This window comes from Cephus cinctus, unplaced genomic scaffold (assembly GCF_000341935.2).
Source record: "Cephus cinctus unplaced genomic scaffold, Ccin1 Ccin1_scaffold2085, whole genome shotgun sequence".
Taxonomy (NCBI): domain Eukaryota; kingdom Metazoa; phylum Arthropoda; class Insecta; order Hymenoptera; family Cephidae; genus Cephus; species Cephus cinctus.
Genome location: NW_014334134.1, coordinates 181,746 through 208,543, shown reverse-complemented (window position 1 = coordinate 208,543; position 26,798 = coordinate 181,746). Strand labels below are relative to the sequence as shown.

The 26,798-nt window shown below is 40.3% G+C and overlaps 1 protein-coding gene across 3 annotated transcripts; it reads left to right on the top strand.

The window, feature by feature from the left end:
• Window positions 1-365: 365 nt before the first annotated feature.
• LOC107274058 (fibrillin-2) lies at window positions 366-25,920 on the top strand. Of its 3 annotated transcripts, none has more exons than XM_025091350.1 (40): window positions 366-748; window positions 1,834-2,096; window positions 12,074-12,156; window positions 12,231-12,338; window positions 13,215-13,352; window positions 13,418-13,705; window positions 13,796-14,044; window positions 14,133-14,288; window positions 14,380-14,664; window positions 14,730-14,852; window positions 14,927-15,175; window positions 15,259-15,378; window positions 15,453-15,668; window positions 15,741-15,940; window positions 16,037-16,217; window positions 16,306-16,611; window positions 16,680-17,021; window positions 17,129-17,254; window positions 17,458-17,791; window positions 17,858-18,024; window positions 18,087-18,415; window positions 18,494-18,920; window positions 19,006-19,359; window positions 19,431-19,544; window positions 19,623-19,781; window positions 19,862-20,434; window positions 20,520-20,665; window positions 20,735-20,843; window positions 20,919-21,197; window positions 21,290-21,715; window positions 21,798-22,046; window positions 22,126-22,329; window positions 22,395-22,520; window positions 22,613-22,852; window positions 22,959-23,131; window positions 23,211-23,405; window positions 23,500-23,604; window positions 23,681-23,833; window positions 23,914-24,150; window positions 24,279-25,920. In XM_025091350.1, the coding sequence occupies exons 2-40, from the start codon at window positions 1,945-1,947 to the stop codon at window positions 24,498-24,500; spliced, it is 8,643 nt and encodes a 2,880-aa protein (XP_024947118.1). In that variant the 5' UTR covers window positions 366-748; window positions 1,834-1,944; the 3' UTR covers window positions 24,501-25,920. The 3 variants fall into 3 exon arrangements, with proteins under 3 accessions (XP_024947118.1, XP_015608282.1, XP_015608281.1); XM_015752796.2 differs by having other exon boundaries at window positions 1,746-2,096; window positions 14,383-14,664; XM_015752795.2 differs by having other exon boundaries at window positions 1,746-2,096.
• The last annotated feature ends 878 nt before the right edge of the window (window positions 25,921-26,798 follow it).

Genomic DNA, 26,798 nt, shown 5'->3' with positions numbered 1-26,798 from the left:
GTGCTTTACCGAAGGAAGTGTTGGAAGTCGACGCCTTAAGTGTTCACGCGTTCTCATGAGTCAATACGCACACGCACCAAGTTCATTAGTCGAGGACACTCACGTGCACGGGACTCGGTATTGGTATCAGTGGCGGAGACTATATCGCCTCTCGGAGGGAGATGAGTCGAGGCATGAAAAAGACAAGCGGAGAGCCGAGAGAGGCCTATTACATATGAAGGAGGCAGAACTAGTAAAACGTACGAAAGAGTAAGGGAACTACGTACTGATATAGATATATGTGTGGAACACATGCCGATGTATACGAACGAGAGAGTGTAGATGAGAGAGGCTGGTACTGGTTCGGGATGAGTTGGGGCACTCTGAAGTGCAAGCTGTTCTTACGAGTCTTCAGTCCCGTGTCGAGGCCCGTCGACGCACCTTCTTAACCAGGGGTCCCTTTACTCGAGCGGTCCCGCCGACACGACACGAAACCGTACGAACGCAGGCACGAGATCGGACGGAAACGTCGGGAACATGTCCCAGAAACGGTGATAGCTGGGAAGGCGAATTTTTTTCAAATATTTTTTAACAAGATATTTTTGGTTTTGGGTTATTCAAATTCTTTTTTTTTGTGTGATTCTTATGGATTGTTACGTTGACGAGATTCAAATTTGAACTGATTTTCGCGCGCCCTATGGTTACTGGTCGAGCCTCGCACCTGTATCTCTTCGGGCCTTATCGCTGGCTTTGATTTGTCGTTGACAAAGTAAGTGATTTGCTTTTGTGATCCGTCATGGTCTCGGCAATGGTTTACGGATTTGGATGGATAGTTCAGTTTTTTTTTTTTTTATGAAAATTAATTATTGAGAATGTCAATATTTTTGGAATTTTTATATGATTCAATTTTTTAAATATTTTTTGTGAGAAATTATTTCTTCATATATGTAATTGAATTAATGAGTTTCTCCTCTCCTTCTTTTTTTGATCTCTCTTACCGGTACGGAATTTTCGTGTAACGAGGGAAAGCCGATTACAGTGCTGGCAACATGATGACAAATCATGTTTACACTATAATTTACTTGTCTCGCATTATGCAAATAATATTTAGCATAGGTGCGTTTTATCATTCTAAAGAAATGCACGTTACCTGCATACTTTCTCCTTCTGGAAGGAGAGCAGACGCAATTGCACACTCGAATCACTGAACGACTAGTTTTGTTTTTACGACCTGAGACTCGTTCAAAATTGCAAAACCTGTATCAATCTGAACGCGCTACTCGTTCTCAGCCTTTCACGCGTCTGCAGGCACAAACTATAAGAAAAAAAACTTTTGCAAAAATATTCCAAATACAAATATCATTATTCCTGTCAGATAAAAACATATTGGAACTGGCCAAGAAAAAGTGTTGAGAAATTATCAAGCATTGTGTAGCCATTTTTCTCTTAGTATCATCTTCCACAGATAAACTCGACATTTATAACAGCTGATAGTGTATCGTGTCACACTAATTTGGAGCTTCCGGAGAGACAATACGGCCAACCATATTCTTAGCATTGATCAAAGAGCATAAGCAATTTTTTTAAACAGTACAAAAATTATTTTCATGCGAAAAACGAAGGATTTGCAATAAAAAAATAAGAGCAAGAGAGATCAATAGATTGTTAACAAAATTGAAAAATCCATCCGTAACTCGTAGTCACGTTGTACCAGTAGGATCGCACAAAGATCATATCGATCATATAGATCAAATTGATCTCAACAGATTACAAAGTGCCCAGAAGGGCACGCGAGAGGGAAGAGGATAAAGAGAGAGAGAGAGAGAGAGAGAAAAAAAATAAAAAAATAAAAAGCACACAGATGCAAGAAAATCGCAAGCTCGGATAAGGGGAGGCTGGGCGGAAGGCCATCGGCCAAAGCGGAAGTCGTGTGAAAACGTCGTGGGATTTGTGTAAAGGATAATAATGCTGGTGCACAAAGCTGGTTTATCCTTGCTGGCTGCCGCATTTCTCTTCCTGGCGAATCCTACGCACCAGGAACCTGAATCTGGAGCCAGATATTCTCCGAGAGCAGTCCAGGATCTCGATAATGTAGTCCAAGCACTACCGCATCACGGGTGAGCATTTCTTGAGCAATAAACCTCATAGAGAATCCAATGAGATGGTAACCGGAAGCTGTGGGGAGTTAGCTTTAATATAATATATTAACTTTTCGCACTCCTAACATATCCGTAGTTGACTCAGTGACGCGTAGTATTATAAATATACACATAGTACGGCCTGGGGGAATTTACAAAATGATATTCAGGGTGGGCCAATCCCAGGGAGACTGGTAGCTGCTTCTCCCATTGCGATTGACCGATAGGTCAATGAGAGTCTACATGGGAAAGTGTCTGACACGAGAGGCGCCGTTGACGAGACGTGGCGCAAAGAAAAAAAAAAAAAAAAAAGAAAAAGAAAAAGGAAGTATAAAAAGACAGAGACAAAAAATGCACATGTACACACATGAGATACAGATTGGTACAAGGGATGGGATCCTTTTAAGAGGATACTAGATATTCCAGCATCCGACAGTGCGTAACCATTGAAGTAGCGAAATAGCAGTTAACGCGAAGAAAATAAAATTGATTAATTTAGAGAAAAAAAGTTTTCATTATTAACTTAGTCTTCAGAATTTTGTATTACTAGGAATGGCTCTTGTGAATGCTGTCAAATTTTTTTCTTATCACGCAAAGTTCAACATTGACCGTTCGAAACGTGAACTTGTCCATTCATCAAAAATATTCATGGCTTACGGATTTCGTAAAATTATCGAGAAACGCGTCGAGTCATTTAATGTGTTCGAGTGTACACACATGTCTACACGCATGGGAGATGAGTATTTTATCATTGACAAAAATGAAGGGTTTCAAGGAGCAGGTCAAAGTTCAGACTTAATTTCGTGTAAATACTCGGTTCACCAATGGAACTTCGTCTATTTTAGGAAGTGAATTTATTTAGGGTTACAGAAACGTCACACGTCTATAACATGTAGGAATTCACATATGACATTCTTATAGCGCTGGAATTTATGTCAAATACGATGTGTGATCTCATACGTACGGTGAACGTATTGGGATTTCTCTTCACGAAAAAAATCGCAATCATTAAATAAATAACAAATGATGTGCACCCGTATACTTACCGTTATTGAGTATCGATGTGACGATTACCGCGATTACCGCAATTATCGAAATAGAATTCGTAGAAACGTGGGTCATCTTGATCCGGGGTGAGGAGGTTGTTACCGATAGCCTGGCATTGAGATTTCGTTCCCTTCGATCGGGACAAATACCGATAAAATTGTTTTGTTTCTCGTAATTAGAAAATTATTAATTCTTTTATTATATAAATACACGAATAACCTGTAGGACAAAAATAAACTTTTATTTTCGCAAATTCAATTCCTACCGACTTATCCACACATTTTGCACGTGGGTACAGGAAGAATAATTGTTTATAAAAAATCTCAAGTTTACGAGTCGTAACAATCGTACAGCACGGTAATAAAGTGTCTGGTGCGATTTAGTAATTTTCTCTACCCAGTGAAAATTCACTTGTATCACTGACGTATCGGTAACGGGACGCATGGCGCAAACCAAGTAACGTAACAAGTAGTAGTAAACGTAATGACGGGCAAAGCGTTAATGCGAAGGAAGCACTAGATTCCACGGAATTAGGAAGCCTCGGAAAAAGGGGCTGCCCAATCAAATGCGTATTAGCAATTCGCATAAATCTTGCAACTGCAATTCCGTCCTAATATAGAACAGGCGTATACGTGATATACGCTGTGCATCATATGGTATTACCTACATGCTATAGATCGGTTACTATAGTTACGCGATGATTCTCTTCAGGCAATATATGTGTATATATATATCTATAAATACCCCAGTCAGCCTGTATTCCACATTTTGCCTCAAGAGAATATAATCGTGTAAGACGTAACTATAGTAACCGATCTATAGCATGTATGTAATACCATATGATGCACAGTGTATATCACGTATACGCCTGTTCTATATTAGGATATATATATATATACATAGCGACCTAATAAATTTTCCTCCTCCGTACGTGTGCGGGTGAATATATAAAAGCGCGAATGATAAATGACAAAGTTCAGCGATTTTAGAGCACGCGCTATCACGCGGACCCATTACTGTCGCGATTACACATACGCGCTCACACATGTGTGGTACGTGTCAATTTTTTTTGTTGCGTCCTGTACGCGATAAGGGGACATCTCCAGACACGCTCGTAAACGAATATTGAATTTTCACGATGAAACAGACAATTTTGAACGGGACTGTAGCGCCATTGATAAAAGAATAAAATTATCTATTTGCCCATTTTTTATCAGAGATAAGTATCTACGATGTCTGACTGGGTCACTCGGGTCATCTATGATATTTAGACGGTGTCCCTATCACGTGTTTGTTTTATTATGAAATCATTACAAAACAGGTACAGGCGCCTTGAAAAAGAAAAAAAAAAGAAGAATTTATCAACAATGATTTCCCGTTAGAAAAAATTCTCAACCATTTATAGCATTCGAATGCATCACCGGCAGGTTTTTTTATTGTGCAATTACATTGCTTACGATTATCTAAGCGCGCGTATGTAGATTCGAACAGATAGTGCCATCCTATCTCTCGTAACACTTTGTAAGGAAAGATGCGCGTCACGATTAGAAGAATAGAAAAAAAGGTCAAAGAAACACACTAGAAAAATAATCCTAGTTTCATTCGTCCGTGCATAAGCAAATTCATCCCAGACAATTCCATGGAATCGTATGTGTGAGTAATGAGACGAAATTACACCTAGCGGTATAAAGTGCGTTTGATTAATTACTCAAAAAATGAAGTTCAAAGTATTCTATAAATCATCTTTTTTTCGTCCGTAACAGTTGCAGTTTTGAAATTTTTTTTTCACGAGCAACTTAATGCACCGGGCTTTGTTTAGATAACTGTTACCATTTATTTAACTCAGTCTCGAGGTTGATACGCGTATGTTCAATGTTGACTGAAGATTAATTAACGTCCTGAGCATGTTCATTACTTGCTGCTTCTTAATGAACGACCGAAATTACGGTTGAGTAATATACGCCTCTCCGTATGGCAATTTCAAATATAAATCTTGATATAAGAACACTGCGCATGCGCAGACATGACTAATAAATAGGACAGCCTCGCACGCGATCGATAAACAGTAACGAAATAAAAAAATGCGAACGATGCATTAACAATGAAAAGTGCGATAATGGGAATTTGAAAGGGTGACGTCATCCATATACTTCAATGTGCACTTACTCGTAGATACGCTGCGCCTATTATATTAATAATAGTAGGAGCATCGTACACAGGGTGTTTGAAATTCTACTGACTGCCAATTACGTTAAACGATTTAATGACTATTGTCTTCCGTGAGAATTTCTTAGCCGCTCGACACTCGGCGAACTAAATTACTCCTAATGGGGCTGGTTAGGCACGCGCGCGCGCGCATGCGCACAGCCCTATATACGTGCACCACGAAAATATAAAGGCGGCAATGCGAAGCTCAAAGACTCAAGACTGCATCTGCCATTTAATCCTTGAGCTTGTTGCACCGATTGAACGGCGTTGCACACTGTTCCAGTCGTTGGCTGTTGCACATACGTATTAATCAGACTTACTAGACTTAGAGATGCTAGTCTCGTTTCCACCGTCTTCCCTGTCGTAGTTATTATTATTATGCTCATTAGGAATGATGCATTTCGCGGAAGGGATGTAATTTATAGGCTTTTGTCATTGGTCTCTTGTGACGTTGCAGGGGCACAGCTATACTCTACTCCTCCGCATTCCCTTAAAACTCAAACGATCGTTTAACCCAGTTTCACAGGCAGAACAATTAGCGTGAATAATCCATTAATTAGAGATGGTCCTTCAAGAGGGTTTAAGCTCCTGTCAAAATGGCCCCACGGTAGATACGTCATTACGCGAATATCATTTCAATGTGCAATGACTATGCACCAGGGACTATTGACTTACGGTCGTGATATATATATATATATATATATTTTTTTTTGAAATTCGTAGATGTTACCTTGTACAATTAATTGGAGAAAATTAAGTTCTGGTACTTTATAATTGTGTCTGTACTGGAATCAGATTGCCGGTACAAGTGCAGCGGAATGCAGAACCGTATTAAACTGCATAAACGCGATAATGCGATAGCCACTGGAGAAACATGGTTATAATCGAAATAAAATCAAATCGATCAAACCAGTAACACAGTTCTGTTAATTCAATCGACTTAATTGAAAGCGCAACTTGTCGTTCTTTTTCTTTTCAAATAAAATAACACCCTGGAAAAATACACATTCAATGTGTTGAAAATGTATCTCATTAAAATCGAATATTTTTTGCTCCCCTCGTTAATTTCGAGCATGACTGTCATCGAATTAGTAGAAAATATACAGGGACACATCGTGCACAGTGTATGTGGAGCACGTGTGAAATTGAAAGTTTTTTAAAAAAAAACTTACGTAATGCATCGGAATTCAAGCTGAAGCAGAGTAATTTTAACGTGCATACGTAGACCCGCATTAGTGATCCGTCTCGGAGTCTTCAGGAAAGAGATAAAAAAATAAAATGTAAAATAAAAGCGCGCAAGCAGAGCCGGGCAAAGTATCGGTGCCCCATTATGATAAATATACGATCAATGAATGCACGTTGTACGTCCATAGTGCACCAGCCGACGATGCACAAATGCATCGCAGAGTCCCTAAAGCCTCTCATTGATAACCGTCACTAATTCAATGCGCTGTTATTGACCAAGAGAATGAAGCATACGAGGAATTTCTTGGTCACGCACGACGTGCTATCGATATTATAAGAGACAAAAATAAAGAGTCACTGTTCTCGGATTATTTATTCGAAGCAAAGTATTTTACGAATGTTATTAGACTAAATTGAAATGAATAAAAAAAGAAAAAGAAAAAGAACGATCGAGCTGTCGATGTTAGCCAGGTCCAAGGGAAATAACACGGACGGATCATTTATCAAGCTTTCGTCCCAGCACGAGGAGAATCAAAATGTTATGACTTGCGTAGTGCCGAGTAGGTTTAGGTGTACCTACTAACTCATTCACCAACTCGCTAACTCACTAACTCACTGAATCCAATGCCGGACTTGTTCGGCTAATCCTACTAGTCAAATGCATCTCTCTATTCGGTAGTCCCGAGTGACCCTAATACCCACTCTAATCCCATCTTCTTCACTGCTAATAGGGATGGTAGTTAGCGCTAGGTATAACCAACTTTTGTTATCCAGACTGACTTATTAGAAACGAGGATTTGTATATGCACAATGTGTGTTCCAGAGGATTCTCGTTATAAATGAGCTTAAGACCTCGTTAACGCCTGGGGCTGACTCTGGCAGCGGAATCACATTTTACTAGACGAAAGAGACCACCCCGTATATATTTTGGGTTACTTTAAATAAGTGCCTTATCCTTTTGGTCTCTTCGTTCCTGGATACTTTTTTCTTTTTATTCTGGCTATGAAGACTAGCGAACTGTGAATATATTAAAAAATTAATAGCTTTGTTATTGGATATTTACTAATGGTCAGGTTGGGTCTGGTTATCTTGCTGGAGTTGCGAGATACACATGGAATTGCACGTGAAATGATTCTCTGGAATGCGGTATAGTGCACGTGAATCGGCGCATGCGCACCAGCGAACGCACCGCATGACTGCACCACGGAAATATTTAGTTATCGCGACTAAATGAATTACGTTGCAAGAGATACATTGCTCTGAGCACTGTTGGCTATTCGATAGGGCATTCCTTGTGGAGCTAGGTACTTCTTAAAATTGGGCAGGAGCCATGGGCGCAAAGATTAGGCTTCGGGTGACGCGTGGATTCGACCGGGCGCATGCGCAGTAACGGGTACGTCATCACGCGCAGGCGCAAGACATTATTTAACGTTACTCGGCACTCGGACGATTATAAAATACCTAATTACTGCATTCCGTTCTAATCCACTTGGTACTTTCTCTCTTTTTCTTTAAATCTCTTCATCGTCTCTTTATTTTGTCTCTTGCGCGCCAACCAATTCCTTTCGATTAATGGAATTCTCGTGTAATACTAAGCGGATTAGAATTTACTGTGCTTCTCATTGTTTGGAAATGTAATATAAAGAATAGTTGAAATCATGCAGGCCTTCGAATACACAGACGGGATAGGGCCTCTTTGGATGTTTTTCCTTTTATTTCCAAAACGTGACGTACGTGACTTTCTTTTTATTGACTTCAAAGGGAGGAAATATATTTTTGGATCGGTTTACGGCGACCTCAGTTATTTATGTTCGGTTTGTAAGTTCATTTTACATTTTAGGATCAGAACAGCTGGTTACACTACTTGCGGCAAAGTTGTTGTTCCATTATTTTTTCTTGCTGCAAATTTGAATTTTTATTTTTCCTAGAATCTATTCGCCAATGCGAATACTTGATATACTGCCTAGCGAGCAAAGGAGTTTACTACTTAGGAACGATTTGAGCCTTGGGCCCTTTTTTGTAATGGGCTATTATTAAGGGCGGGTGTTAAAATTACAACCCTGATCGATATCCGATCAGACACCCCATATCGAGATCTCTCATAAAATCAGGTAACGAACTCAATTTACAAGAGAACATCATTTTCTGCATAGGTAACGTACAGGCTTCTTCAAAAATTTTACTCGATCCAAATTTCGAAAAGTAACAATTTTCTCGAGTCCTTCGCAATTTAACTGTGTCCAAAGTACGACCTGACATTTAACAAATTTTCAACTTTAGTGTACAAAAAATGCAAAAAAATGTTTTCCAAAGTCACTTCCAATACAGTCATACCTACATATGGAGCAGTACGATAAATCGGAATTCAAAAGAGCATTGTGAGAACGCAGTAATCGAGTCAAGAGGACCAAATGAAATGTCGCGATAACACCAAGAATTTCAATCTATTAAGCTATCGCGAGAGTTAAGTGCAGGGTGCGGTGCCAAGACGTCTTCTGAGGTTTTCGTGTCAACGTCCGATACGCGCCATGGAAATATTTCCCAGTGATGGTAAAAATCTCTGAAAATTTGACCCAGTACAAATTTCTTGGTATTTCCATAAAAAAAGAAAAGAAAAACAAAAATGCACTCAACGAAATAATTCTTACTAATCTCACGACACAAGCACAGTGTCGGAATAATTTTTTTTATTTTGACGCTGACTATTGAAAAAAATTAAATTCTATCGCGTTATTGGGTTTTATTAAGAGTGCCATACGACAGCTGCTCGAAACTGCCATAAGTGAGAGCAAAGGAAGGCTGAATTAATCATAGTCGGTATTCAGAGACGACTCGTAGAACATCCGTGGAACACGGCCTCGTTATGGCGCGATTATATTATGCTGTTTATACATATACAAAAAAGGGGGTAGCCGTGTCCCATTGTTTGCCCGAGATTGCCTAATCGTCTTGCACGCGTGGGCTCTAATGTATTATCAGTTAACAAATATGTACAGTACGATGATACTCTTCACGCCGCCGGTGGTCGTTTACAACAATACTAAACGCTCGTGATTCAGATAACAGAAATGAGTGTTAACTGCTGAACGTCCTCTAGATAGTAACGTTCTTTAAAAAAAAAAAACAAAAAAAAAATTGGGCATTAATTTGGAGCCTGTATACGTATATAGCCGATACAAGGGATATTCCTCATTGATTGATATTGATCGATTGATTGATCCTTAACACGAGATTGGTGTATGGTGTGATCATCCTTCATGTTTTACAGATCAATATTTATGGATGCTGCATAAGGATGCTGTCGGTAGCAATTTCTTTGTCTTATAGAAAATAATGGTTGTTGTTAAAAAATCAAATTTGTCGATTGGTAATCATCTTTGAGATCGACGATTTGATTGATTGCCAATAGGGAATTGATCGTCTGCCTCAATAGGCTTTACATCGTTCATTCATACTTATTTCGTCAGTGGCAGGCAGCCTCGGTAATGACGTCATATTTTATGTACGAATAAATTGAAAATTAATTATTATAAATAATAAAAAAAAAAGCTAATTCTATAATTTTTCTACGCAATACGCCATCTTTCAATATATCCTATATCAGTGTGTACTGATACATTCAAAATTTGTAATGCATCCCATAATAGAAAATCTGTCGAATGAGCTAGCTGTAAATTTCCCATTGAATTCGACTGTTGATTGAATGATGTAAAATTAGAAAAATCATTCTGGAATGAGCGAGCATTCCTTCTCATTCAAATACAATAAACATATATACAATGAGAAATTATCAATGGCTTATTTAATATATTTAAAAATATATCATAAGTCATCCGTCCACGCATATGCATTCCTAACGGTCCCGAAGTGCATTCCACGCATGCGCATCTGCACTAGAAAAGAAAGTCCTAACAGAGAGATCATTTTTCGCATTTGGGCCTTATCGTTCCATCGGACCCTAATTAAGGCGTGTCACGTTATATTTCCATGAGAAAACGAACGTTAAGTAAAGTGTGATGGGAAAATAAAGTCAAAGTAAACCACGCAAAAAATTCATATCTGAAGATGCGCAGTACAAATAGATGCTATAATTTCGATAAACGCGGAATCCGACTTCGCTACATGGGTATAGGACTGAAATTTAAGGAGTTTGCAAGCAGCGAAGTGCAGCTGTCGTTAATTAAGAAGCGCGAAGTCAACGGCCTCTCTGCTTCCGAGGTAGGATTCGTTATGACTATAAATTATTTTTAAAATATTTTCTTCAATTTTAAAATTTCACACGTTGATCATCTTCAGTTTAAAGATAGTGTATTTATCGGGGAGATAAATATTTGAATTCCTATTAAAGAATTGATGCATTTATGTAAACACCAATTTTTTATTTTTCAAACGCCTTAAAGCTGACGTCTTTTTTCTCCCCATACCGTGTAATTGATAGAATTCGTGTATTCGTACCCACGTAAGTGCATGATATTTCTCAAGATCTTTTTTTGTATCGAGATCTATCGATCACTCGAAAAACTTGCGGTGAAAAAAAAATAAGAGGATTAGTGTCGGATCTTGGGATGGCAGCACTTATTATACAAAACGAATAAGGGGCCTCATGGATACACGGGTGGAGATTCTGGGACCCCGCGGGCCCAATCGGCCCTCCCAGTGTCAGATGTAAATGATGCCATCTTCGACATAATACACGTGATTGAGTGAAATATAAACGTTCGATCGGGGGGATGAACGTATCGATCGATAACTGATAACATTTATACCCTCCCTTAGTATCGGATAACTTTTTATTTCTTATTTATCTTTTTCATTCTCATCGTGTATCGATCCCCATGGATCAGAGATCGTTACCGATCTTTTAGATCTATACAACTATTTTTTTTATTGTAACTATCCCATCCATCCCTCCCCCTCAATCTTCATTGCCCTAGGGATTGACGTCACCCCCCGTTGATTTTTACCATTTTTCCTATTTTTTCTTGTTCAATCCTTTTCTTTTTTTTTTTTTTCACGTGAATGAGACTCATTTTACAATCCGTTAATCATAATGTGTCAGCGTAAATTTTACCATGTGGGACAGGCGTGACCGATTCACCTGAATAAATGATCAATGAGAACTATCCTTGTTCTTTTTTCTCACGCCTATATAGAAAGAAGGCATTTTTTTTCAAAGATTTACACCCACCGAATTTTGGGCCTTTTGTGTTGTTCACGCAAGAATTGTACTTTAGGGCGGGTCGATACACCCTTTTTACATTGTAGACATTGTACACGCATGCGTGTGTATGTATTTGATATCTCTCTTGCATTTCTCTTGCCTTCTTTCTGTCAAAAAAAAAAAAAAAAAAAGAAAAGAGAGAAAGAGACGCCTGTCAAATTTATTCCCAGCACGTGGAAATTCATGGAGATTAACTTTATAAGATATTCGTTGCAGCGTGTCGAGTCACACGTTAAGAGCGTTATGGATTTATATACAGATAAATATATATTATCATTTGAATTATCCATTTTAGGCCCAACGTCTGCGCATCGAGGTACAATAATTACTGTTGCCCCGGATGGACGAAAAAACCGGAAACCGGTCTCTGCGTCGTTCGTGAGTATTTCCGTTTGAGGTATTTATCGTTGCATTTGTAAATGTCTCAATTGGCCAAACACTCTTTTCGGTAGCAATATGTTCCGGACGCTGTGGCGAACAAGGAAGATGCATCAAGCCGAATATATGCTGGTGCGACAATCGCGTGGTAGCTTCTGCTTGCAACTCGATACAAGTCAAAGGTGAGTGATATAGAATAAAATAATAACCAACGGCATATACGTGTATCTATACCACTGAAAATCGTGTGGCAATGTACATTCCCAATGATGAAAGCAAAATTGTATATACGAAACAATTTGAGCTTTGTTATAGAAATATTATGATTGTTTTACCTGTTAAGAAGCCAGTCGATATTCTTCGAATACGCCTACAGGACCGTCTGGTCTGCCTACGAGAGTCAACGCCTCCTTATGCACCGAACGAAAGTGCATTATGCACTTGATGCACTCCGAGTGGCAGTAGGCTACTGAAACAATGGCAAAGAAATAAATAAATATTTTTCCTCTCGGTATAATAAAACAGATGGATTCGAATGCAACTGAGGAAATGAAAGTAAATGTTGTTTCCTATCTATTTAATCTGTATCAATGGGGATCATTAATGAGGCTGGAGAACGATTCGATGATGATAAGGGGGGTTAGGAATTCTTCAAAGGGCAAATAATTAACGCGGCAGCGGGTAATTAGGGCTCAGATGGAATAAGTAAGGTATGATTAGTTAAGCGGATAGGAGGCGGGAGGAGTGCATTGCACAACATTAAACACCACGGGGATTCCCCGCTAGACAATTGAGATTCGTGATCGGGCCCGATTGCCTTCACGTGTTCTCCATCTCGTATCGTTTTCATCTTGGATTTCCTAAGTGAATGTGCACCATAGAGTGCTTATGTATAGATATAGAATCTCAAGTCCAAGAACGTGGTCCATGGCAGGAGTCTGTGAGAGAAATAGGTGGGAACGAGTCACTTAAAAAAAATTTTGTTCTACCCTGAGAAGAATAATGGAAACAAGATTTCTTTTAATATTTCCTAATTGGGTTAATGCAATTGTTTCAAGACAATTCCCAGGACATTGCAAGTGCAGGAGGTCGGGGAGCTGAAAGTGGCACCTGCAGGGCACAGTGCATCAATGGCAACTGCGTTGATGGTCGATGTCAGTGCAGGCCTGGCTACCAGGGGGAATTTTGCAATGAACGTGAGTATAGCAAAGAATAATAATTAATTGATTTTCATTATTATAATTATTCACGTGTGATTCAGCCGTATGCAGGGAACCTTGCCTGAATCAAGGCAGATGCATCGGACCTGACAGATGCGCGTGCATTTACGGCTACACTGGGAGAAGATGCGAAACGGATTACAGAACTGGTCCATGTTATACGAAAGTTCGAAATGGCCAGTGTTTGGCTAATTTGCAAGGCGTCGTTTGCACGCGACAACTTTGTTGCGCGACTGTTGGCAAAGGGTGGGGTCATCCCTGCGAAAGGTGTCCGACCAGATTGGATTGCGATTTGGGATACTTGAAAACACATCAGGGCCAGTGCGTTGGTCGGTATAGCTAATTACCTATTTTTTTATAATTATTTTTCATACTCGGTAAGACTTTGCAAAATTTTGTATTTTTTTTTGCAATGATAGATATCGACGAGTGCGAAGCAATTCCTGGGCTGTGCGAAGGTGGCAAGTGTCTGAACACACCGGGATCCTTCACGTGCGAGTGTCCACCTGGACAGGCACGTGATCCTGAGACTAACGAGTGCAAGGATCAGGACGAGTGTCAGGACGAAGGAATCTGCAATGATGGCCGCTGCATAAATACAGATGGCGGTTATTACTGTCTATGTAATCCTGGTTTTATACAGAGTCAAGACAGAAGATTTTGCATAGGTAACACTATATAAATGCATTGATACAAATGCATCTTAAAAAATGTCCTGAATTTAATGAGCTATCATTAATTATTTTGGTTAATCAGACGGTAGACAAGGTCTCTGCTTTACCGCTGTCAATAGGAACGGCCAGTGCAAAAATCGCTTAGCGATGAGATTAAGTAAGAAGGATTGTTGCTGCGGTAAGAATGTAGGTCGCGGCTGGGGCGACGAGTGTTACATATGTCCAAACGCCGGAAGTGGTGCGTAGCTATTAATTCTCGAGTGCAATTAACTTTCAAGTAGTTGAGGAAAATAAAAAAAAAACAGGACTAATTGGTTAATATCCCATAGAAGAACACAGGCAGCTGTGTTCGCCGCAATCGGAGTCGATTACGCTGATCAACGAATGCGCCTTGAAGCCTGACATTTGCGGGCACGGAAAATGCATTGATACCCCGGAAGGATACGAGTGCGAGTGTTATCCTGGATACGATAAGAAGACGGGACGATGCGAGGACGTCGACGAGTGTCAACTAGGATACTGTCAGCATGGCAGCTGTCAGAATACTCCTGGCAGCTTCATTTGCAGTTGCCCTCCTGGCTTTGTTGTTTCCGGTGACGGAACGTACTGCACAGGTATTGCAAATTATTTTTCTACAAGTAACTCTTCAATGATTTTATGCATTTTTCTTTACCTCAAGATCATGACGAGTGTCAGGATACAAGAATGTGCAACAATGGGCATTGCACGAATGTCGACGGTACTTTCAGGTGCAAGTGCAACGAAGGATATGCATTTTCACCTACAAAAAATGCCTGTACAGGTAATTATAACTTTTTAATTAATTATTCCTAGGAGAGATTTCAATTGTTAATTGGATTAAAATTTGTTTTCTAGACATTGACGAGTGTGCGGATAATCCCAGGATATGCTTGAATGGACGCTGCGTGAATACACCGGGTTCTTATCACTGCGTGTGTCAGCCTGGATTCACAGCTTCACGTGACAGCACATTCTGCGTTGACATGGATGAATGTACTGAGACCAGAATGTGCGACAATGGAAAATGCGTCAATAAGGAAGGTTCCTTCATATGCGTTTGCGATCCTGGATTCCGCCTTGGCCCGGACGAGAAGCACTGTATAGGTATATTGATAGCGATATAGTTTTATCAGTATTGACAAAAAAAAAAAAAAGAATTTTAATTAATTAAATCATCCAATTAACAGACATCGACGAGTGTCTAAGTGCACCCTGTCAAAATGGCAGATGCGAAAATACCCCCGGCAGTTTTTGTTGCAAGTGCAATTTAGGATTCAATTTGGGTCCAGACGGAAGATCCTGCTTGGGTAACAAAATACTTGATTTATTTTTTCAACTTTAATCATTAATTCTTTAATTCTTTTATACTTTAATCGATCAGACACCAGGAGGGACCTGTGTTACTCGCAGTACAGAGATGGACAGTGCTCCAATCCCACATCAACAGCAGTTACAAAATCCAGTTGTTGTTGTTGCACTGTCATTCTTGGTAAACCCATGGGATGGGGTAGCACCTGTCAGGCGTGTCCCATGCCGGGAACAACAGAATTCGATTCCCTGTGTCCACATGGATCTGGGATGACGTACAATGGAGATGGTGATTCAATTGAAAAAATTAATCAGTCGACAAAAAATGATAATAACTTTTTAACCAATTTGATTTTGACAGACATCAACGAGTGCGCTCAAAATCCAAATATTTGTATCAACGGTGGTTGCGAAAATCTCATGGGTACTTACCGTTGCATTTGCGACAGCGGATACGAAGTTGACGCCACCGGCAAAATTTGCAGCGATATCAATGAATGCGAATTGGAGGATTCGCTATGTAGCGGAGGACAGTGCCGTAACACGCCTGGTAGTTTTCAGGTATCGATATTACAAAATTTTGATTAATGTGCCGAATAGAGTCGTTGCCAAAAAATTGTTATATTATACAAAATATATTTTCAAAATAAATTTCAGTGCATCTGCCCGACTGGTACTAGACTGAATGCGCAAAATCAAATGTGCGAGGATGTAGACGACTGTGAAGAACTTGGACCGGATGCTTGTTTCAATGGGATATGTATAAACACACATGGTTCATACGTGTGCGAATGTGAACCGGGATATATACTTGATAACACAGGACACATATGCATAGGTGATTATTAAAAAAATTGTTCTAATCAATATTTATTCCTGATAACAGTAACAATGCTGTTTATTAAATTTATCCATTGTTTTTTCAGATAACAGAAAAGGGTCCTGCTGGACCAAAATGGTACATGGTCGTTGCGAAAATAATTTGCCAAGGTTAGCCTTGAAATCGGAATGCTGTTGTTCGGTGGGTCTGGCCTGGGGCAGCCCTTGCGAATTGTGCGATCATGTCCTGTGCGAATGTTCGAAGGGTTATGCAAAATTGGATGGAAAGTCTTGTGCAGATGTGAACGAGTGCGAATTAGACAGTGGAATTTGCAAGGGTGGCGGCACGTGCACCAACATTGACGGAAGTTACCGTTGCGAATGTCCACCTGGACTCACGTTGGACTCAACTCGTAATTATAAAAAAAAAATGTCGAAAAAATTGTTTAAACAATATAATTATTTAAATAACTTTCTTTAGAAACCGCCTGTATCGACAACAGACAAGAATCCTGTTACACCGAATACAGACACGGACAATGCCTGAATCCAATTGATGGAGCATTTTCAAAGTCCTTATGCTGCTGCGGAGTTGGACGTGCATGGGGCAGCGACAGGTGCGAGGTCTGCCCTAAGCCGGGCTCGCAACTGCACGAAGAATTGTGTCCGAAAGGTGACGGATTTACTGAGAAGAAGGACATAAACGAATGTACGGAATTTCCAGGCATATGCCTGAATGGCAGGTGCAGGAACACAATTGGTAGTTACAGCTGCAGGTGCAATCAGGGCTTTGCACTTGATGAGAATGGAATAAAATGCAACGGTAGGTGACACGCTTTATCAACTTACGGCTTGTACCATATTGGATAAAATAATTTTAAAAAAAAAATCAAAATGGTCTCTTCCCTATGTTCTGTGTTATTCATTCAGATATCGATGAATGCGAAATCATGCACGGCGTCTGTGGAAACGGGACCTGTCGCAATACGCCAGGAAATTTCCAGTGCGATTGCAATCCCGGTTACAGGAGTAGCGATATCATGAAAATATGCATGGGTAAGATGGATTGATAAGAGCCCCCCCCCCCCTGGGAATTACAAAATGGTGCGATAACAACCGGAAGGCCTCCATTAAATAAATCCATTTGATACTAATAATATCCTATACGCATCCTTGGAATTATTTTTCATCCTTTCAAAGTCCTTTGGGTTTCGTTAACATCTTATCGCTCTTTAATGTACGTAAATTTGATATTTTAGACGTTAACGAGTGCGAGGAAACTCCTGGATTGTGTAGAGGCGGTACTTGTTTAAATACTGACGGATCCTTCAAGTGCATCTGTCCTCCGGGACACGAATTGAGTCCTGACAAAGAATCCTGCAAGGATATCGACGAGTGTTCCAGGACCAGTGGTATCTGCTCGAACGGAGTCTGCGAGAATATGATGGGCACTTATCAGTGCATCTGCGACGATGGTTATCGGCAAACTGACCAGAAGTCGCATTGCGAAGATATCGACGAGTGCACAATCAATAACGGAGGATGCGAAGATATTTGCCTTAACACGCCAGGAAGTTTCTCCTGTTCCTGCAGGTGACCGATTAGACATACGATACATACAGTGGAGTTGAATATTTTTTAATCAATTATTTTTTACAGTACTGGATTTGCACTAAATTTAGACGGGAGGTCCTGTACGGACGTGGACGAGTGTAAGGAAAACCCGAGAATTTGCAACGGTGGAAAGTGCACGAATTTGCAGGGATTATACTCATGCATATGTACCGACGGATTGTTGCCTGGGAAGGACGGGACGTCCTGCATTGGTAAAATATGATATTTAGCAAGTTATAATTTTTTAAAATTAATTAATTAAATTTTTCATCAGACATCGACGAATGTGTAACGCAGCCTCACATATGCCAATACGGCGAGTGCTACAATACAATAGGCTCGTTCAACTGTCGCTGCGAGGAAGGATACTCGGTGAAACCGGACGGAGGTCCAGGATGCACCGACGATGACGAGTGCATGCTGAATGCATACACGTGCAGTGAGTTTGCGGACTGTCAAAACACTCAGGGCTCGTACGAGTGCACCTGCCGGAAGGGATTCGTGGGAAATGGCATCGATTGCAGAGATATCAACGAGTGCCTGACTAACAATGGCGGATGCGACGCCAATGCACAATGCATCAACACCGAAGGTTCATTCAAGGTATAAAAAGTCACATGCAACTGGCACAAAGAATGCAAGCGAAGTGCATTATTTTATTTTCATCTTATTCTTCATCAGTGCGTTTGCGATGCTGGATTCAGGGGCGACGGTTACAGCTGCAAGGACATCGACGAGTGCTCGAACGACAACACGCTCTGCGAGAATGGCCACTGCCTAAATTATCCAGGATCCTTCAGATGCGAGTGTGAAATGGGCTTTATACATCCTGACGAAAATAACGAGCAAGCTTGCATCGACATAAACGAGTGCGAGATGTTCAGCAACCTGTGCGTTTTTGGCAGGTGCGAAAATATCTTCGGCTTGTTCCATTGCGACTGCGATGAAGGTTACAGGCTTGACAGTTCCGGCGGAAATTGCACTGACATTGACGAATGCGAGAGTCCGCAGTCCTGCCAATACGGTAACTGTATAAACACGCAGGGCAAGTACCTGTGCGAGTGTCCCGACAATTACGACTTGGTAGAGGCGGGAAATGCCTGTGTCGGTGAGTCGAGATAAACTTACCAGATAAATATTTTTTATCTTTTTTTCTTCTTCTTCAAAACAAGATAATCTTCTTTGACTCGCAGACAGAAGGGAGTCTCTGTGCTTCACCGGATACGAATCTGGCAACTCGAGACCTCAATGTATCTTCGACATCTCATCCTCGGTCACCAAGGCCACCTGCTGCTGCAGCATTGGGAGCGCGTGGGGTAACAGGTGCGACGAGTGTCCTGACATTGGGACTAAGGAGTTCCAGGAGCTGTGCCCCGGTGGGTCTGGATACAGGCCCAATCTGACTACGGTTATCCTGGAGGACATTAACGAGTGCGAGGAGCTGGAGAACATTTGTCAGAACGGACATTGCACCAACACCTTTGGCAGTTTCATGTGCTCGTGTAACGAGGGCTTTGAGCTAGACGACACCAAGACCAATTGCATCGGTAAGTCCTGATTGGGATAATGAATTATTGACCCATTCGAAAAATGATCAATTACACGCAATACGTTATAGACGTGGACGAGTGCCTGTTGCATCCGCAAATATGTGGAGTCGGCTACTGCATAAATGATCAAGGAAAATATCACTGTGAGTGTCCGGAGGGATACATGGCGATGCCAGGAGGAAGTGAGTCACTCGATTATGGAAAAAAAAAAAAAAAAAAATTGATAACCGAATAAACCATTTTTATTCTAATATTTCCAGAAGAGTGTGTCGACATGAGAAAAGAATTGTGCTACCTGAGCTATCAGGCGGGAGAATGCACGGCACCTATGCTGCATCCGCAAACAAAGATGTTGTGTTGCTGTTCCATGGGGGCAGCATGGGGAAGTCCATGTGAAAAGTGTCCAGACGAGAGAAGCCGTGAGTACAAAGGTTCATAGTGCACAAGCATATATCCAAGGGTGACATATGTCTATGTAAAAAAAAATTTGGAGTTGCAGGAGACCATGAGATTCTATGTGGTATGGTGCCAGGTCAAATCAGAAACCCCATGACCAATCACAGCGAAGAGATAAACGAATGTGAACTGATGCCCACCATGTGCACCCATGGGAGGTGCGTAAACACACCTGGGAGCTTTGAGTGTCTTTGCGACGAGGGTTACGTCTATGACGAAGATTCGCACCAGTGCGTGGACGAGAACGAGTGCCTGCACGTGCCCAATCCGTGCCTTGGAAACGCACAGTGCGTCAATCAGCAGGGCAGCTTCGAGTGCCTCTGTCCAGCTGGTTATAAATTGGGTTTCAGTAGACGAGACTGCGTTGACATTAACGAGTGCTACGAGCGTGCTGGCGTCTGTAGCAACGGAGTCTGCAATAACTTACAGGGCAGCTTTCAGTGCGTCTGCCATCTTGGATTCACCTTGACGCGCGACAGAGACATGTGCGTCGACATTGACGAATGTCAACGTAATATAAATATATGCAATAATGGCACCTGCATCAACGCCTTAGGATCTTACAAGTGTCACTGTTACGATGGATTCAAACTAAGTCCCAATAACGATTGCGCTGGTCAGTGTTCTTGATTTTATTTTTTTTTTTCTTTAAATTGATGCTGAATGATGATTCTTCATTTTTTGTCTGAAAATTAATTTAGACGTGGACGAGTGCAAAATTATGCCGTTCCTATGCAGAAATGGGAGATGCAAGAATACTATTGGTTCTTTCAATTGCGAATGTGCCGAAGGTTACATATTGGCCCAGGATAGACAGCACTGTAGAGACATCGACGAATGTCACGAGGTAAAATACAATTGGTCGTTCTCTAATTAGCCGTTAACTATCAATTAAAAATGCGCATCTTCCTCTTAGACGCCAGGAGTGTGTCCGCCGCCTGGAAAATGTCAGAATCTCATGGGATCTTATATATGCAGTTGTCCACCGGGTTACGAATTGGACCACACGAGGAAGCGTTGCGTTGGTCAGTGTCGATAATTAATAATAAATCAATCACTTGGACGAGGATAATGACAGTTTGCTTTTTATCTTGAATTAGACGTGAACGAGTGCGTCGAGACGGAGGACATATGTGAAAATGGCAGATGCATAAATACCGAAGGCAGCGTCATCTGCGAATGTCCAGTAGGATTTAGATTGAGCGAGAAACCATATTCGATGCGATGCATCGATATACGGGAAGAGCAATGCTATGACGACTTCCGGCGCGGACGATGCCTCGCACCACGTCAAGGCAGCATGACCAAGAAGCACTGCTGCTGCACTATGGGAATGGCATGGGGTCGTTACTGCGAGCAGTGCCCATCAAAAGATAGCGGTACACATTTTAAATCTTGGATGCACAAGATCAATAATTGTGACAATTGAAAGTGCATCGGTTGGCATTAGGCATATTTTAATGTATTCCAGAGGAGTTCGAGAAACTCTGTCCCGAAGGATCCGGAAGGGATGATCTTGGAGTTGATCTTAACGAATGTTTATTCATGCCCGATGCATGTGCCGGTGGTGAATGCATCAACACTGACGGTTCATTCAGATGCGAATGTCCGCCCGGTTACGTACTAGATGAAACTGGGAAAAAGTGTGTCGACGACAATGAGTGCCTGAATGTGCAGAATATTTGCGGAAATGGCACATGCACCAACGTTGACGGAGGTTTTGAGTGTTCTTGCAACGAAGGCTTTACATCTGGGGCTAATCAGGTTTGCGAGGATGTTGATGAATGTTTGGAATTGGGATATCAATGTGCATTCAGGTGTCGCAATGCACCTGGTTCGTTCAAGTGCACCTGTCCTTATGGGTACACTTTGGCTCCTGACGGACGTCATTGCATAGGTACATATTATATATTTGTTTAATATTTCCTTGTACGGTGATACAAGATGGAATTGCATAATGCATTTCATTGCACCTGCAGATGTTGACGAATGTGCAACTCCGGCGAACAAGTGCAAGTTCCAGTGCAAGAATACCATTGGCTCGTTCATGTGCAACTGTCCACCTGGTTATCAACAAATTGGCATGACTGACGAGTGCAAGGATGTCAACGAGTGCGCTGTCAATTCCGGCCTCTGTCGTAATGGTCGTTGTGTCAATTTAGAAGGAAGTTATCAGTGTCTGTGCTACGATGGCTTCGAAATAAGTCCTGACGGGAAATCGTGCATCGGTACAGCTTTTTTTTTTGAATTTGAAAATAAATTTTGAAGAATTTGAAAATAAACCAAAATTTTTCATCAATTTTTCAGACCGACGTGTCGGCTACTGCTTCCAGCAAACTATCGGTGGCAGATGCACAGCGAGAACGTCGGAATTGCGTACAGTTACTAAAGCGGATTGCTGCTGCACAATGGGTGCAGCTTGGGGATCGTATTGTGAAATTTGCCCAACGAGGGATTCCGAAAACTATAACGAATTGTGCCTGGACAAAGGATTTTCAATAAATGGTCAAGGTGAAGAAAAAAAATTTCGAAAAATTAATCTTCAATTAACTGATCATCTTTTAATCGTCTCACAGACATCGATGAGTGCAAGACAATTCCGGATCTCTGCAGAAACGGAATGTGCATCAATACTCTCGGCTCTTATAGATGCATCTGTAACAAGGGATACAAGGCTGACAAATCCGGCACTCATTGCATCGGTAATAGTCGAATAATCAATGCAGCTGCAAGTGCACGACTTCGTTAATACTATTTTATTTCAATTTATAATGATCTCTTTACGGAACTGCAGATGTGAACGAGTGCGAATTGACGGCGAAACCTTGCAAATACAATTGTCAGAATACCGAGGGCAGTTTCACCTGCTCCTGTCCAGTTGGTTTCATTCTGAATCCTGACGGTGTCAGCTGTCGCGATTTGGACGAATGTGCAACCGAAAATCATCTGTGTCAGCAGGAGTGCATAAACACCCCAGGAAGTTACACTTGCGGCTGCCGCGAAGGATATACGCAGCACGGAGACGCCTGTCGCGGTATATATAATTAATCAATACGAGAACTGGTACTGCGCTGCGTTGCATATTCAATTGCAGTATCCTTATTAAATATGCACTTTTGTGCATTGCATTCCTTTGACAGATATTAATGAATGCGAGCAATCCGGTACCTGTCCGAAGCCTGGAAAATGCATCAATACATTGGGAAGCTTCAGGTGCACCTGTCCCAGAGGATTTAAATTGGATCAAACCAAAATGTTCTGTACCGATAATAACGAATGTGCCGATGACGGAAACTGCGAGCACGGCTGTCAGGTATTGAAATTAATAATTAATAAACTCTGAAATATTTTTTATGAATTTTTAAAATTATTTTTTATCCTGCTTTTTGCAGAATTTAATGGGAAGCTATAGGTGCGGCTGTCCTGATGGGTTTGTGCAGCATCTTTATTACAACCAGTGCATCGATGAGAACGAATGCAATTCCTCTCCCTGCGGCGGGAATACTTGCATCAATACTATTGGCAGTTACAGATGCGGCTGTCCGGATGGTTATCAGTTTGATATCAGTTTGCAAATATGCGTTCAGGTAATAACGATTATAGATTCGATTGAAATAATGGATAAAAATGTATTTATAAAATTGCAAACTGCAATCAATATGCATTTTATTGATTTCAAAGACGTCGGCCGGCTGTACCGGAAGCCCATGCTCCTTTGGATGCACTCCTAATGGACCCAGTGGATTCATCTGTGGGTGTCCTTCAGGGTATCAACGAATTGGTCAGGTAATAATTCTTTAATACAACCATTGACCTGGATTGCATCGATTTAATATTTTCTATGTAATCTTTTTGTCATTAGGGACATTGTCTGTCTACCATCAACCCAATGGGACAAGGACCTTATGGGGACGATATTGGAAACGTTCCTACATTTCCCGTTAATCCTGATCCTTATTACCTTCCACCAGCCGACGACAAAGTCATTTCCACGGAAGGATGTTTCTCGTGCAAGGTAAAACTTACAAACTTTCAAAGACGCATTTCCATTTAAAAAAGTTAAATTTATTAATAATTCCGGAATATCGATTACAGATAAATGGACAAGGTCGTCACAGAAGAGGCGCCAGACTGAGATCCATATCAAGACAGAATAAAACTACCGACGCTTCGGGAACGGTTTTCTCAAAAAAATTGCAAAAATCATCTTCGAAAAGACGTTTGGTCCGTAAAGTCAAAAGACACCATCACGGCGAGGAGCACGTGCTGAAAATAAGTCTCCAGCAGACTAAACACCGTATGCGGATTATAAAATTGCAGCCAGCTGTCAAGGTGACTAATTATTATAAAAATATATAGATATAATAATATCGATTAATTAACATCACAAGTACTAATGACGTAGTTGAGAAAAAGAGAAGAAAAATTTCAAAATTAATTTCAACTACCTTTTATTTCAGCACAAGGAAATGGAGTATAAGGTGGTGCGTGGCAATGAGAATGAGCAATTCGAAATGGTGAAGAAGCACGGAGTCTGGGCGTTGCATTTTCGAAAAAGACTTAAAAAACCCGGCCAATTCAAAATTGAGATACACGGCCGGCCCGTGACCCACCCCGAGAACACGGATGAAGTTTGGGAGAAGCCATTAACATTCCGAGTGCATCTCGTAGTCACGGGGTAGGAAGAGAAGAGGAAAAGAAAACAAGAAAAAAAAAATCGCGAATGATTTAAGAAAATTTTTGAAAAATAATACACTATTCGATGTGCAAATTTTATTGATTCGTCATTTTTAGATTCAGAGAAAGGCAACTATCCCCTTGACCCAGCGTGTACCAATGTATATTGTTGTGAAGGTAAATTTTGAAGGAACTAAAAAAAGGGAAAATTTCAGAAAATCAGACAATTACACTGCCAATACCTATGGTTTATTGCTTGACACTGACGTTAACTAATTAAATGATAATTCATGAATAATAAACTGCCAATTATTCTTATCAAAACTGTCATATCAAAATTGCCTTATCTATTGCCTACTTATCTCGTTAAATTAGAATCATTGGCAATATATACGATTGACAGTAGTTTCGAAAACTGCCATTGCGTTACTGAAAATAGTGATAAAATAGTGTATACTGGGTCATCCAGCTGAAATACATGGGTCAGGTTTGACAAGATTCACATAATAATATAGGTCAATTGGTTGACTTTATTATACAAATAACAATATAGTCCCTGGCATAGCACAAGAACTTTTACAGAGGCGTCCTACCCATAGATTCGTTCGACTTGTTTATCTGTGTCTCTCGCACTCGCAGCAGATATAGCAACTTCGGAAAATCGAAACCCTCAGACCCAACTGAAATAGCTTTCGAGTTGACATCTCAAATCTCACTGTCTGTGACAGTAAGTTGTTGTCAAATATTTCTTAACCGGTACACGTGTGTGAGAGCTGTCAAACATGACTGGTGCAATCTGGGCTGATTGAAGGAAAGACGGTACGCGTGAATTTTGGAATATTAGTTATGTACAAAATAATATTAGGCTGTAGCGCAAGTGAATGAATTAATTAATAAAATAATAAATAAATATATCAGTAAATATATGAATATAAATATATGCACGCTATATATATACACACACACGTATTTATGTGCAAAACACGCGAATCCGTTTTTTTCTTTCTTATATCTTTCTTTTTACGATTATTTGACTTTGCGACATACGAGATAAAAAAATTATCAGTAGACGCCAAGTCTTATTTGTATTAAAAATGGAAAAGAAGAAATGAAAAATTATCTTACGCCATTCGATTTAACCTGTGCATGATTTTAATTAATTAATCGTCCTATATATCAATATCGATCTCATCGTCATCCATCATTGTCATTATCGTCATCGCGAATTGTTATCAATGAACAGTCATCAGTCACGAACTTCATTGTCGCCTAATAGAAATATCTATAAATATATTATAAATAAAAATATTTACACGCTATAAATGTATATTAATATTAATAACAAGTGTTCTTGTTCCCTCACGGGCTATTCGTCTAGCTAGACTAGAAAACTATATCACATTAATAAATTTACGTTAATTTATATGTAGCGTATGGCAATTAATTAAATAATTGATCAATTCATCCGTGCGATTAGTTATACGAATAAAAAAAATGCAATAAATTGATCAGTCAATCGAAGTATACCGGGCTACTGCAATTCCAAAAACAATAAAACATATACGCGCATAACATTAAATTGCCGACTCTAAATATTACGCTCATTAAATGTATATTTCGTTCTTTTTGAAAACTGCAAGTTTTCTGCACTTGAGTAAGACGCTTACCGTGCTTGTCCAATTAAGACTGTTAATTGGCTAATTAAGATAGTGGACGGGAATCGTTACCTCATCTACACTTTATACAGTATAAATTCTTTCAAAATTGCAAAAATTCTCAAAAGGCGTTGCTGCTACCGTTCAGCTACTTAACAGAACCTCAATTCGATAATTGTCTATGGCAAAAGTCTCTTCGATAGTTCATTGATTAGGGCATATATCGATTCCGATCAATAAGGCTGATTTTAATCAGTATCGCTTAATAGACACAAAATCCCTATCACGGATAAGAACAGCACTCTGATCTTTCGGCTTTCTCCCCTGTACTTATTGAAAATTTACTACAGTCAAGGAGTCCTGTTATCGTTAGGTCATATGTCCACAATATCGCCTATGAGACACAAAATGATAACGCTATTATATTACGATGATCGTACATCGTTAATACGATAAGAAATAGTAACATTACATTGTTCTTCAATAAAACCTCAATTCGATATTAATCTATGACAAAAGTCTCTTCAATAATTAATTGATTAGGACACATATCGATTCCGATCAATAGGGCTCTTTTTAATCAGTATCACCTAATAGGCACAGAAAATCCTTATCACGGATAAGAATAGCACTTTGATCTTTCGGCTT